The sequence below is a fragment of the Calidris pugnax genome, unplaced genomic scaffold, assembly GCF_001431845.1.
Source record: "Calidris pugnax isolate Ruff unplaced genomic scaffold, ASM143184v1 scaffold69, whole genome shotgun sequence".
NCBI lineage: Eukaryota > Metazoa > Chordata > Aves > Charadriiformes > Scolopacidae > Calidris > Calidris pugnax.
Window position 1 is genome coordinate 8,362,729 of NW_015090859.1, and position 15,628 is coordinate 8,378,356.

The 15,628-nt window shown below is 38.4% G+C and overlaps 1 protein-coding gene across 2 annotated transcripts in view; it reads right to left on the reverse strand.

Moving 5' to 3' along the window:
* Nucleotides 1-15,628, reverse strand: part of PCCA (propionyl-CoA carboxylase alpha subunit) — a 315,205-nt gene that overhangs the window by 115,042 nt on the left and 184,535 nt on the right. For both annotated transcript variants that reach the window (XM_014944198.1, XM_014944197.1), the window contains exon 19: nt 1,599-1,701. In XM_014944198.1, the coding sequence (XP_014799684.1) occupies nt 1,599-1,701 (103 nt within the window). The remainder of the gene's footprint in view (nt 1-1,598; nt 1,702-15,628) is intronic.

Consider the following 15,628-nt stretch of genomic DNA (forward strand, 5'->3'; position numbering starts at 1 on the left):
TATTTGAAACATCAACTTTAATGTCCTTTTTCAAAGGAACCTCATGATTCTGAATGCAAAATAGCTGTGAACATCATGACTATAAAAAAATGTTATGGAGCAGATGTTGCAGAAGTGTCTTCAATAAAGACATGTAAGAAGTCACTCTGTACTCAGCACTGGTGAGGCCTCACCTCAAATACTGTGTTCAGTTTAGGGCCCCTCACTACAAGAAAGACACTGAGGTGCTGGAGCGGGTCCAGAGAAGAGCAGTGAAGCTGGTGAAGGGTCCAGAGAACCAGTCTTATGAGGAGCAGCTGAGAGAGCTGGGGTTGTTCAGCCTGGAGAAAAGGAGGCTGAGGGGAGACCTTATCGCTCTCTACAACTGTCTGAAAGGACGTTGTAGAGAGGTGGGGGTCAGTCTCTTCTCCCAGATAACAAGCAATAAGACAAGAGGAAATGGCCTCACGTTGTGCCAGGGCAGGTTCAGATCAGATATTAGAAAAAAAATTTCTTCACTTAGAAGGGTTATCAACCATTGAAACAGGCTGCCCAGGGAAGTGGTTGAGCCACCATCCTTGGGGGTATTTAAAAGACTCGTAAGTGTGGCGATCATGGACATGGTTTAATGGTGTACTTGGTAGTGTTAGGTTTAAGGTTGGACTTGATGATCTTAAGGGTCTGTTCATGCTTAAATGATTCTATAAGAGTAATCAGCTTTCAGAAGTAAACTAGAGAACTTCTAGGATTCCTCATAGCCCTGCTTCTTAATGATTCTAAGAATAACTGTCTTCTTTAGGCCCTTTGTCTAAGAGTCGACAGATACTATGCAACTCCGCTATTTTCAAAATAAAATCTCGGTTTGGTTGTGAAATTACCATTAATGGACTTAAAAAGTCATTCTCTCTATAAATCTACCTTCTCAATGCTCCAATTCAACCAGCTTGTGTCTTTATTCTTTATTATGGCTTTATTCTGTTGAACACCCGAACTACTGAACACAGCATGACCGTTCTTCTACTGTCATGGTCTGTCTTTCTGCCTTTCATGCTGACATCATTAAGTGCTTGCGTTATTATCTTAGAATACCTATAAAAACAATAGCTTATACATATGCATCTGAAGTGACTTAGAAATATTTTGAAACACTGGCATTTTACCATGAGCACATACAGTTTTACCACTGAAGTGCCAAGTAATTCCATTCCAGTACGATTATGCATTCAACTTCCTTGGGTCTTTGATTTGTTTTTTTAATCACTAACTTAAGCTAATGTAGTTTTTGTTGACATTGCACTTATTATCTTGCTCTCATATATCTACAATGGAGCATAAGACTTACTTCTAAACAAGACACTAAACAGGGTAGTAAATTCATTTTCTAATTAACGAAACAAGTAGATACAAAAACATTCCATAGGCACGAGCAGAGAAAAATCTTCATACAACCCTATTTATTAACATATAATGTCTTGTTTTGCAATTCACAGCGATGTCTACAAAAAACAAAACAAACAACTATCTCTGGTCACTGAACAGATAGAGAATTGTAGTAGGTGTCAAGGATAATATATATTGACTCAATACATTGAATTTCTTAGAAAATGAGCAGAACTTACAGAAAATGATGTGCCATCCTTTGAAACAGCAACTGGGTAAATTCCATCTCCTAGACGCACAGAGAGCTCCCAGCTACTTCTCTTTGATTTAGCAATAGGAATTCTAAAAAAGAAACAGACAGAAGAAGAATTTTTAACAGAGATTTCATGCTTTTCCTATTTTAACCAGAAGCGCTTGCCTCATAGGATGGTCATGAAGGATATAAAATATCATTAATCTATGGACACAGTTGGAGAGCACACTTGAAAAAAAAGAAAAAATCACCTAAATATATTTTTCTGTCAAACGGCATATAAGGAGAAAATACTCTACTTTCTTTCTAGATTTGCCTTGACACACTGGGTACGCTGATAAAGTTATAGGAGGCTCTTGAATACAGCCAGCGCTTTCTGGAGAATTAGCTCAAACAGGATGAAAAGCAGATGAAAAAGTGGGTTGGCAGGAGAATAGCAACAGTAATAGCTGGAGCATTCTTTTAAAGGGCAAAATATAATCACTACTTCTTTCTTCTCATTCTCAGTAAACCTTAATTAAAGACCAATTACATACAAAAGATTCAGCCAAACAAGTAATACAAGTAATTTTATACTTAATACACATTTTATAGTATCTCATCCACAGAGCCCTTCAAGCAAACTGAAAATATAATGATATATCATCACAGCCTGCATGCAGGATTATACCCATTCCTGCAGCATTCTGTGGCTGTGCCAGTTATCAGGTAATAAGAGAAACCTGAATCTTTTCAACTTAGCTTACAGAAACACACCTGACAGCAAAGGAATGAGACCTGAGACTCCAGTCTTGGAAGTTCAGAGTGCAACAAGTAATTTTCAGCTATTTTATTTAAATGTATGTTTCATTTCAGTTTCCTCATCCTAACTTCTCAAGTCTTTTCCCCTTTCTTGTAACAACTGGTGTCCAAAGGTACACTACAACTTTTCTGATGAGCAGTTGCCATATATTGGTATCAGCAAGCACCACGTAGCCTAAAGATAATATATGACGATAGAGTTTGAACTCCACTAAAACAAAGACACATTATTTTGGTATAGCTTTCCTTTGACATTGACTCTTACACACATTTAGATTCTCTGTAAAAATCTATAGAGACAATAAGTTCCTCACCTTTAAGTCTCTTCCTCAGGATAATTTCTGCTATAATGCTCATCTATTGTACGCTACAGAGTTTACTATACCATTTTAATGCAGCCTTCAGAGCCTTAAAGCTTGGAAATGTGTCTGTGTTGTGCCACCTGCACCCTCCTGAGGATCTGGGTGCCCAGTGAACCATATCTCCCCAAAGGCAGCACTGAGGTTCCCCATAGAATCAACAGCGAGAAGCACCTGTGAGGCCTCCACAGGCCACAGGAGGAGAAACTGTCTGCCTAAGCCAAGGGTAACACACTGACTTGCTAAGGATTTCAGCCATTATTTTAAGAAGGTTGGGTTTTTAGACCCCTAAAATCCAAGCAAGTACAAGCTTATGGACCTAAATCAGCCAAGGAGTTTCCAAAAATTGCGCCTTGCAATGTGTCTGAAAAGGGAAAAGGGAAGCTAGACAAATAGATGCACACTAATCATCAGCTACTTCTGGATCCAGGCCAAGTCAGGCCTGCACCAGATTTTGCCTAACATCTTAGCTCACCTCTAACTATCACTACACACAAACTTCACAAAAACAGATATTGAAAATAACCTTTTCCCACACTAATGGTGCCAAGTGTTACCTTTTGCATTTAATACACAGCGACAATTGTCAAAACAACAAATCTGAGGAAATACCTAAGGCTCATCGGGTGCAACGACATTTCTCAGCACCTCGTCTTCAAATTCCTGTATGTCACCAAAACATTTAGACTGGCTGATAGGAAACATGACAGACACAGGAGTTCCTGAAGAAGAGGAACAGGAATTTCCTGCACAGGTAGCAGGCAGCAAAGCTGAGAGATGTTTTCATTGCACTTCCTGGTACCAGAGCACCAGCAAGGAGGAACGTAGCAGGGGTTTGGCAGAGCCAGGCTAAGTTCCCCATGGTACTCCACTGCAATAACCAACAGGATTTAGTGGTTTACAGCAACTTCATATTTCTTGTGTAAGAGGTAAGACCTCATCTCAAACACAGCTTAGGAGATCCGCTTCACTGGTGGCATGAGATTCCTTAAACCTTGCTGGCACGGCCCCGCTTCATATTGCATTTGACTGGAAGTGACCTCATGAATCTGGCTGCTGGCCATCAAAGGAAAGACAGTCTTGTTCTCCAGCAGGGATTATTTTTGTTCGGTCCTGTCTTGCTGAGCTTTGTCAAGTGTATCTCCAAACAGGATGCATGCCTCTTGAAAGGCATGACTATGATCACTGCTTCGCCTGGGTTTCAAACAGCCACACAGGCGTATAATTCCTCTCTCTGCAACACTGGTGGTCAGGAGGGCAAGGTCCAGAGCTGCATCTAATACCAAGTACGCCGCAAGTTGTACTTCCCTCCTGAAACTGCGAGATCCATTTGCACAGGGACATTTTTCAGCTCTGCTAATTGAACACCGTGGCTTTAGAACTGTAACCTACAGTTACACTGGCTAAGACAGATACATTAGCTTGTGGGAATCCTACTTTTTCTTCATTAAATCAAATTCCTTTCAAATAAACTATCTTGTAGTAGACTCCGTTTTGATGGGATTCAGGTTTTTTTCATATTAATAAGGATCACAAAGTCCAAAAGTAAGGATCAAAGTGCAAGTTTCTTGGATATGGAAAGGAAGTTGCTCAAGTCCATGAAATACTTCAGAGATGCAGAAGTTTCTATCAGGCTAAGAAAGGGACTTTTTGGTGGGGTTTTTGTTGTTGTTTTGTTTTGTGGGGTTTTTGTGGTTTTTGTTGCTTTTTTTTTTTTTTTTAATGTCTGAGAAGTTCCAGTGCATGGGAAGTAATCTCTTTGTTCTTGGCCAAGGTTGCTTCCTTAGCTGAGAACTTTCCCAAGTCTTCCAAAGGGAAAACATCTGGATATATTTTCCACTAGTTCATGGAAAATTCCCCAAACTTGTGGCTATTTTCAAAAATGTGTAACTTTTAAAATTCTACATAGTGGGCTGAAATCTGACATATTCTATTTACAGAAGAAAACAGTGAAAGAAAAAATAATGCCATTTTTACCATCACAAAAGACACAAAAAATTAAGGCGCTCCCCTCCAACCCTAGATTCAGAATCCACGCAGTATGTCTTTCATGGGGTTCTCCCTTTCTTCTCCCAGTTTTGGCAAATGACATATCATCAAAAGAATTACTTTCTTTACATGTAGAGACCACTGGCTGCAGGAAGAAATGTGAGTCTGGCAGCAAGACGAGTGCCAGGTGAAGGGGAAGCAGGGCCACGGAGAGCTGTGAGCTGTTGTCCCTTGCCAGGAGTATCACAGCCAAGGAGCGGAGAGCAAAGGCAGGATGGTGGCCACAGCAACAGGAGGTGGGTGGGAGATGGGGGGCTCTGAACTCCCTCCGTACAGGAATGGGCAGTTCTGAACCTCTCTAGTCCATATTGCCTTCTAAAGGGGAGCATCACAAGCAATAGGGGCCCAGACGAGTACAGTGATGGCCTAAGTCATAAAGGCATTACTCTAAAGCACTTAGATGTTATAAAAACATGTAAAAAGGGCAAGGAGAAAAACAGCAGTCTTTGCCTGCTTATTTATTTATTTTCAACTTCTGTTGCTGTTTGTTCAACTACAGGTGATGTCATGCTCCCATAATTTATTTCATACATTGCACAGTGTATTATGTCCCTTTTACCCCCAACTGCCATGAGAGAGAGGGAGATATTTTATAATAATGCAGCAATTATAGCTCCTGCTTTCTTTGCAAGTTGTCAGTGAGGACAGGAGACAACTGCTAAAAATTTTAGATCGACACACACTTACTGTGCACATGAAAAACAGACACTAGTTAAACCATTATCTAGCTAGTCAAAAACAAGTAACGAAAGAAAACACATTCACAACAGCAAGTCAAGTAATAACTCTGTCCTGGCCTGTCCATTTTGATTGTCATCAGCCAATTGGATAGAAGGAACTCAATAAAACTACAATTTTCTGCAGTTTGCGGCAAATAAACTCCCCTCTCCCGATTACTGTTGATGATGTAATGAGGTATGATAAATGTCACCAGCTCCTAAAGGGTCAGGAAATTGAGTATAGATTTATTTTTTTTTACTTCCAATTCGAAATGTGAGTTCTAATGCTGGGAGGAAAAAAAACTTACAAAATTCTCTTTACTTCTGATATTTTTGCTGCATAATACTTTACGTAAACACAGAGAAATCCCAAACTATCATAACAAATTCTCCCGTTATGAAAGATTATAAGCATTTGAAAACCACATTATATGACACTCCGTAAAGCTGTTTTTCAATTGTGCAATTACCTATTCAGCAGTTAAATAAAAGTGAAATATTGACTTAAAACAATGTTAATGGTCAAAGAATCATTAAGAAATCCTTCATCATAACTTTCACAGCAGGTGGCCTGTAAAATGATCAAGAATAATGTGCTGGATTCTGTAGCCACCAAGGTCAGTTTCTGCATACAAATCTTTGCAGGGGGAGAAAAAAAGACCTTCAGAAAGTGGGCCATTCATCTGAACCAAGTTCAGAGAATTTCCAGCACTGTGAAAAGATATGTTATGCAAGCACATAGATGTATTCAGTGGGGGTAGACTGAACCAGCTACATGGAGACTACAAAGGAGCCCTCCCATGGCTCATGAATAAGTCGAGGAAATGATCAGAAAAAAATGGAGAGATGTTTAGACAGATGGCCCACTTAAAATGCCTGGGACAGGGCATAAGCAATTTTAATGAAACTTTAGATCTACCATATAAATTGTTTCTTATTTTCTCCGCCCTCCCCCCAAAAAAACTCAAGAAAGGCAAATAGAAATTTAACAACTCAAACAAGAGCCTATCTTACGATGCAAAAAGAGGAAAAAGGGATGTAAATCTCACACTTTTGAGCATTATTGGTTTAATAAGTTCATATACAAAGAAATATCCTTCACAGAACCTTCAACTATCAGATGAATATAAAAGCAGGGGATGGATAGATTAAAAGAATTCTAAACAGAAGTGTACTGCCAAACAAAACAAAAATCTAAGCTTTACTATCTGAGTACTTTCAACACTTTCCAACATAAAAGTTCATCGTTGCACAGAAAAGATAAAAGCAGCACTTTCACAGGATTATTTTAAGAACTAAAAATTATGTGAAAGGAACCTAAGAATCTGGGAATATTTTATTCAGCAATTTGAAGTATTTTCAACATCTATTCACACACATTTTCTACATATATTCAGATTGATCCATCTATACATATCACATGCGCTTTTACATAAAAATGGTTTTTCCTTCTTTCTGCTTTATGTGTGCATATGTATACATAGATCCCTTTCACCTAAGAGTATGAAAATATACCATCATTAGAGTAAATTATAGTTCTGTATATGTCATACAAAATAATAACCTCTACTAGCCTGTGTGCCAGCTGATCAGACAAAGGCTGAAAGAATTACTCGATGGTTATGTCAAAATGGTTTTACATTACATTTTCTTACATATTGCATTTAGATCAATAACAAATATGCATATTTATAGCCATGTACTCTATCTGAACAGTGACCACAGGAAAAAACTAAATTACATGGAAGGTAAACTATAAAATAAAAAAGCACCACTTTAAAAGGAAGCTATGGAGCTCACCGTGCTTTGATTCAAAACAGAGTACATCTGGATGCTTCCTTTTTCCTTTAATAGAAGCCTTTTGGGGGATTTGCATTGACATAAGGGCCTGCAATCCAGTGCCCAATGAAAACCTCCACTGCCTTCACCAGTGAGCCCCAGATCAAGGCTAAATAAAGAAACAGTTAAAGCTAGATCTTATAAATCTAGGGTGGATTTAGCTGCCCAGATCCAAGTGTGTGGGCTCAACCCCTTTCATCTTTGTTTAACTGGCAAGGAACCCTGCAGACAACCTGGGCTCACCCTCTTCCACTCCGAAGGTCTCTAAGCGTGCAGGGGTAGGGTCCTGCAAACAGGGTCACCCCAACCTGCCTGCTTTGTGGCTACATCCCCATCAGCTTGGACAGGGGGCAGGAACAAGGGACTCCTCTGCCAAAGCTGTCTCCACAGCCTTAAGAAGAAGGTGTGCTCCAAGCATGCAGGCAGACATTAACAATTGTAAGCCTCTTGAAAAATCTTTTCGTTTTAAATCTATCAAGAAATGGAAGCGGGATTGCTGCTATTGTCCATCTTTCTATAACAAATTCATGCTTGCAGCACATACATCCAGAGAATGAAAGATCTGGGTTATCAGTCTCCCTCAGCCTGAGAGGCTTCAAATCTACCTCCTGCCTCTCAAGAGAAAGAGCCTGGACCCAGGTAGGCATTAGGGGACTCATCATCCTACCCTGCTGATGGTACAAAGGAATGAGAGATTCATGGAGACTCAGAGAACACAGCTTTGTAGCCTGATGATGCATCCTCTGGGATAAAGAGTTTTGGCATTTGGTCCTAACACCAGGAAATTTCTATGCACTTTGCATTTAACAAACTGGATGAAACACAAAGCAATGATGGGAGCTGCCAGTACAGCCCAAGACCTCACAATTTCAGGGGGGAGTCAGACTGTGCAGTCCTTCAGCAGATGCCTGCATACCTTGAAAATTACAAATAAATAAATGTAAAGCATGATATCTGAAACTCATTTCCTCTCCTATGGCATGTCAGGGCCTACTTCAGCATTTGGTTTCTCTTCGTTAAAGGAAACATCACAAGCATTAATGCTGGATAAGAGATGTTACTCCCTGTCTCATTGCAAGCATTTGTGAGACAAGAAGCAAGGAAGCTTCAAATCACGTGTTCACAAGTACAGAGAAAAGACATTTATTTTCCATATAATTTACAAGTCACTGCTTCTGATCTGTTCTTTCAAACCATCTTTCCTAAATCAGCAAAACTATTTACCAAAGAGAGACTACTTGCAAGCAGGTGTTTTTAATCAGATCAGTCAACAACATTGACTTATGCATGCTGACAATTGCTATTGAGAGAAAAAATCCCAAAATCTGTTTGTCATCAAAAAAATATTTTTGGCTATTTCTCCTGCATTAAAGTATTTAATATCATAACAGTGTTTCTCTCTAACACCCTTTAATTTTCATAGGATTTACTTTGGGCAGTTGGGAAAACTAATAATAATAATACCCTCCACAAAAGGAAAATGACAAACTCCTTTTCCTGCGCAAATTCTCCTGTATGTCCTTGATTAAGGAAACTTACTAATTCTTTTACTGTGCTGCTATAGTCTTACAATAATTACGTCCCTTCTCTTAATGTTCAAAGAGCTTCATAACAAATTACCATGATGCAGTAGGGAGGACTACAGCTCTTCCATTAGCATTATCCATAGCAGTTACATCACTCCATATAACATGATGGTATTGGGATGTAGCTGTCTGTTGGGCAGCCTCCATTCAAACAATGGCTGTGGCCAGTAATAATGTGCTAATTTTCACTTTATATTAAATTTAGAATATTACAGGTTTCCTGTGTATGTTAAAAGTAGGCAGCAAGTAATCTCTAAACTACTACTATGAAAATGGAGGTGAAATTATTAAAAGATTACCTACTGATAAGTTTGATAAGGTAATAGTCATTCCGTTTCACATCCACACACAGGACAACCTTCCATACTCAAATTTTTTTTCAAACATCCAGGCAAACTCCTTGTTAGGCTTACTCTTCTCATCCCACTACCGCTGTAAACCTGAATTCAAAACACATTTGCTGCTTTAATCCATCATCCCTTTTGTTAGAATTTAGAATTTCAGTTATCACCCATTTTTTCAGTAGAAGTTCTGGAGAGTACGATAACTCAGAAGTAATCAAGATGACGTACAGTGGGTGTGAGAACATCAGTGTTTTAGTTCAGATCAGGAGTAGTTCTCAAAGCAAACTATCCCAACCGTCTGCACTTACCCAGCTTTGGATCACAACTGCAGAACAGTCTGAGGACACGGGAACCAGGTTCCTGCCTGAGGCAACCAAGACAGAAGCCAGGCTCCAGAACTGCACCCTGAACACTCCAGCCACAAATGGGCATTCTGTGCACCCGACTGGACTAGAACTAATCAAAAGTCAAATACATACAAGTGAGTATCAGTTCCTCATCACGTACTAGAAATCCATTTCTACTGGCACACGCTCCTAATGATAGCTAGATTAAATACTGAAGAATCTCACATAAAGAGGTTTTGATCTTAATGACAATCTCTGCAACTGCACTCCCTCAAAATCATAAGCTCACTATTTATTTTAGATACTGGGCCATGGTTTAAAAGGTCAACAAAAAATTGACACTTAAATTCAGGCTCAAAACCCTTTATGCAGTTGCCCCAGTAAAGAACAGTTATGTTAACAAGTGCTTAGCACCTGCCAGCTCCTCTCAGTTGAAAGCAATGAGAACAGTGCACAGTGCAGCACATTTGAAAAATCATTCTGCCACTTTGGAGGACAAATTACATGTATTAGAATCAAACTTAAAACTCCCATTTTGAAGAAGTCTTGGTCTGACATTCCAGTGCTGTCTCTATTCCATTACATAATAATACTTTCTTGTACACATCATTGTTCCTTCAACTAACAGTAATTTACAAGATTAATCCCCAAAAAACACATTAACCCTTTCATATTCAGTGATATACATCTGCACTGTGACATCCACCATTACAGGCAGTAACTGACTGAAATGCAACATTTCTTTAAAGAGTAAAGTTTCCAAGACCCAATTCAGTGAAACCTGTCAGCACCTGCTCAACTTACTAAATCAAGAACCAGATCAAGAGCGAGACACAACTGCTACGGTCAAGGGAATAGGAAAGACATCAGAATAAGGTCACCTCTGAGGAAATTTGGCAACAGCACCGGGACTAAGAACATCCGCCGCCTTCAAGGCCCACAGGGCCACTGTGCAAACAAATGAAGAATTATATTATATTAAGCTAATCAAAAAAACCTCAACAAATTGTCTTAGAGCCAAACTGAAAATACGTTCTTACAGAACATCTCCAAATATCTTTTTGAGCTTATTATTAAGAACTATGTATTGAATGCTGCCTTTCCTGTGTTTAATAGTTTCATTTAGGTCTCTCACCTAGGAGTGAGCACATCCAAGAGCTTAACCATCTTATGCCAGTGAGATTAGTTTTGTAATACAGCTGCACTGATCATGTTTGTTCTGTTGTGATTTCTCCTCTATATGGGATTTAATTGAGGAAATGCATAGAATGCACGTTCAGGATGGCACACAGTCCCAGAACAGGGTGGTCAGATTTTCCCTTACTATCCATCTTACATACCGTAGTGTCAGAAACAGAAGCTGGCCAAGAACAGTGATTAATTTGCCACAATATCTGTTTCTAGACAGTAACTAGCTTTTCAAAAAGATGCTTCTTTGCTACATACACAGGATCTAGTATTGTGTGACAGCACAAATCTCAGTGATGTATCTACTAAACCACAGACACATATGATTGGAGTGTTTGGCTGGAGGTACTCGAGCCAGTTTCCAACAGGCAATGTGACAGCTACTTCCTCTCCCTAACATGTAAAAAATGCGGCATGTTTCACAGATTTTAAAGCTTTGTTCTCTCTCTTTTTCTGCACTAGATTCCTATGGAATAGATTAATGCCACTAATTCCATTAAGTTAAAGAGAAAAAAATAGCAGAAAAACCCCAAGAGTTCATTAAAAATTATATTAAATAATATAAAACATGCATATCTTCAATAAGTACTAATTCTTAATGTCTACACAATTATAGCACATAGCAGAGCTCCATTGACGCCCATTACCTTCAATACATCTACTACTGCACTTTCAGTTTCCATCCAGAGCTCACACCACTGAGCCTTCACCACCTAATATTAACCATCTTTTCCCTTCAATGGAAAGAGAAAGGTACCTCTCCACAATGATTTAGACCTTAGATAGGGTTTAGGTGATGCTTACCTCTATTTATTACATTACTTAGGCACTACAAATCTGGGCCACACAAACCCAGGCTCAAACTGTTATTTAACAATGTCATATATATCCAAAAGAAGATAAATCTCTATTGCCATCCATATATTTTCATCTTTTTAATAGGACACCTGCTATTGTTCATATTATGGTCTCACAAGTAAAGAGAAGAAAGCCAATGAGAAAAAAATTGTGTGTAGGTTTCCTACTTGGCTAAAGTTATGTGCATCAGATGTGAATGAAAGAATTTCAGAAGAAAATTTTAGTTAAACTAGGGATGATTGTGAAGGACAAGAAATTTATAACCACTAGTGTCTCATGCTTACTATTAAAAGAGTCTTCTGCCCACTAAGCTTTCTGCTGGTTAAAGTCAAAGGAGAGAAGCCAGGCTGTGTAGGTGAGATGGACCCAAAGACTGGCAGTAACACAACTGCATGTAATGGCTAACACAAGGTGGGTTGTTTCTTATATTTCCTTCTGCTTATTTTGGGAGAATCATGATTGATGTAGAACAGGCACAAGAAAATGGCCATACTGGGTGGCCCAAATATCCACATAGTCCATTATTCAATGATCAACAGTGGCTGGTTAAATAAGGTATAAGAACAGTACAAGAACGTAGTCACGCTTCTGTAATGTACTTAACAAGAAGTTCCTCCTCCTTCCTTGCCTTTAGCCAAGACAATTAGCACCAATCAATGTAGTTTGGTAATTCACAAAGCTAAGAAATAAATTTCCGAAATACAAAACATTTTTCACACATACACTATATATAAATAACATGGCCCATGTATATCATGTGCCATGTTGGTACATTTTTATATGCCACAGAAAACACGTTTTTCTTTAAAAATGATTTCTTACATATCCAATTATTATTTGAAGGGTTCACTTAAAATAGGTGTTAAAATTTGGGAAAAGGAAGCCTGTAGTAGAGGCAGAAACGCAGTGTCTGAGATCAAAGACTGAAAAAGTCATAGCTAATAAAGGAATAAGGTGGACTTAATGTTAGTGAACATCTTAAAATGACTGTGATTTGCCTAAGGATATGAGGAACCAAAAAAAAAAAAAAAGATTTGTTGCAGAGTGGGAGTGAGGAAAACAGGAAAACGTAGGATCTCATAGAGACGCTCGGTCATTAGTTCACGAAAAAAAAAAAAAAAAAGGATTTGTTGCAGAGTGGAGTGAGGAAAACAGGAAAACGTAGGATTTCAAAGAGAAGCACTCTCACTAGTTCAAGGTAACAAACAGAGAAAAGCTGTTGGTTTATGGCATCTCCCTTGTCTAAGGACATTAAGGGCTGGGTGCAGCCAGACAAGGACCTGCTTTAAATTTTGGTGACTGGCAGAAAAACGGGCAGGAGGGTCTGGAGAAAATCATTACTGCATGACCAAGGTGTATCAGATCACCATCCACGGCAGAGAGGGGAGCCTCAGAAACATGTACCACAACACAAGTAAACACAGAAGCTTAAAGCCTAGGAAGGATAAAATTTAATCAAATACCCCAGAATTTTTTAAGTGCTTTTAAAATTTGAAATTCAATAGGCAAATAAATTATTTGTATCATCCTACTACTAACTGCAGCAAGACTAATTTCACTAAGCACCACAGAAAGACAGGATAAAGACTTGTCATCATCTCCTTTCTAAATCAATGGGTAAACATCCCTGGTTTCAAAAGAACCGGGTCCTGCACCATTCTTTCCTGCCCAGTCTTTCTCACACTATGGGCTTTGAAGATACATGTTAAAGGGAAGCCACAGCCAAAACAAACTCCAAGCACCACATCTAATTACACAGAGAAGTAAACCACTAAAGAATGGGCTGTGAAAGATATTAAGGAATCGTCCATACTCACAAAAGGAAAAGTCATCTGAGCAGTCTCGACACAGATCTAGGGGAAAATATCCAGGTCTTTAAATACTTACTATGAGCCAACAGAAATCAGGATATTTTTTATTGAAGGCATCATCTATCCCAAGTATCCCATCTGAAATATGATTACATATCCATGCAGTTTTAAGATTTACAACACCACCAAGCCACAAAGACAAAAGTACACAGCTTTTGAGGTGGAACAAAGAGGGCTACCTCAAACACAGGTAGCAGACCACTGAGTTTTGAGTTGTGCAAGTCTCAGGCACAAGATTCAACTCCAAGATAGCAAATAGCGGCACAAATAACAACGTTACCTCTCAAATAATTCCCTCAGTAGTACTGGATAAATCTACATTGTCGCAGAGCAACAAATGGGCCTGTGGTCTTACATATAAAGAAATGAAAAAAGTTCTTTTTTTTAATTATCACTTGGTAATGCACAGTCCAGGAAATATCTTATCAAGAAAGTGAAGAAAGAGCTCTCCCAAGACTTCTGAGAGAAAGGCAAGACCTTTTTTTCTCATGAAAAGGTTTCTTCAATATTTTCACTTAAACACACACACACACACTAGAACTATGCAGAAGTGAAAAGAAAGAAGGCTTAGCTCAATCTTATATGTTTACACTTTTAATCTTACCCTTAAACAAGACTGAATTGAGCATAACCACACTGAAGGTCAGCTTCTATACTGGCATATCGAATTTCAAGCCAACAGCTCTTTTATTTAAAATATGTTAGATAAAAAGGTAATATGCTCTCTGTAAGAGTTCCCTTGAGGTTAGAAGAACCAATAAATTAACTGTTACCATATGTTTGGCTCCTTTTGGCAAAATTCAGTAACAAAACACTGCCAAACCTCTTTTGGCAGGTAATAATATTTGGTAGCTTATAGTATAACTTTGGAAAAGACGGCAACTGGACAGAAAGCTTGGAAATTAATAGAAGAAACTGCATTTCTATGCCTGTATGGTTAGCAATACGCCATTGAAAGAAAAATTCTAACAAAGTCAGCTCTATGGGTCTGATCTACAATAAGCAGCTGTCTCCTCAAAAAGAGCTGTATCAAATGCAAACCCAAACACTCCAACCAGTGCAGTAATGTGTATATTCTGCATTTGTGCTTTTTAAACAATGCCAGATATGTATGATCTATTTTGCAAATGAGAAGCTTTGTAAAATTAGTATTCCAAAGGATTAAAATGCATATTATCAGTGCTTTCACTACAGTGGGTTTATTTCATTATAAATGAGCAGTCTGGGCGTATTTCCAATGCCATAGTCTTAAGTTTCACTTATGTTAAATTAAATACTTCCCCCCCCATCTTTTATACCTAGATAATTGAGAATAGAACGTGACAGACACAAAGCCTTTAACACTACACCTCTAATTATAATTGCAGGCATAGAATATGAAAATCTGGATATTTTAAAGACATCTATTACAGACTTCTTTAAAATTCCAGCTAAATAGGTGGGGGCGAACGTAGCTGGTCCTATTCCATTACCAAGACAAGCAGGACAGGCCCTGTAAGGTCACAGTTATAGAAAAAAATCAATGTTTTCTCAGATATGAAAATGACCATTTAATTTTATTTCTGTAATCACCTATGATAACACAGTCTAAATTCATTATTATTCTCATTTCACATAAAATGAATATAGCCTGTTGTTCATGCTACGCTGGTTTGCATGCAGAGGAAAAAACAGACACTTAAAAATTCCATATCAATTGCATCATCCCATTAAATTCTAATTTTTATGTATATAAATCACTTGCTATTCAACTTACAGTTCCGCACACACATCTGGCAAGTAGTTTGAAGCAGGTTGACAGGTATAGGCCAGACATTTCACTTCTTAAAGTCATGGTTAATCCTATATTTGCATTAATTCGATTACAAGCACTTACAGGTAAAAATAATCCTAAAGTATAAATCTAAAGATTATAAAATAAGATCCTGGAATGTTTCTCCAGAAGAAAAATATTTTTGCTATTGTATGGATGCTTGCCTCAGCCATTTGGGATCTTATTAATAATCTTCTCATTACTGTATTCATCTCCTGGTTTGTTATTTTTTATTTTAAGTA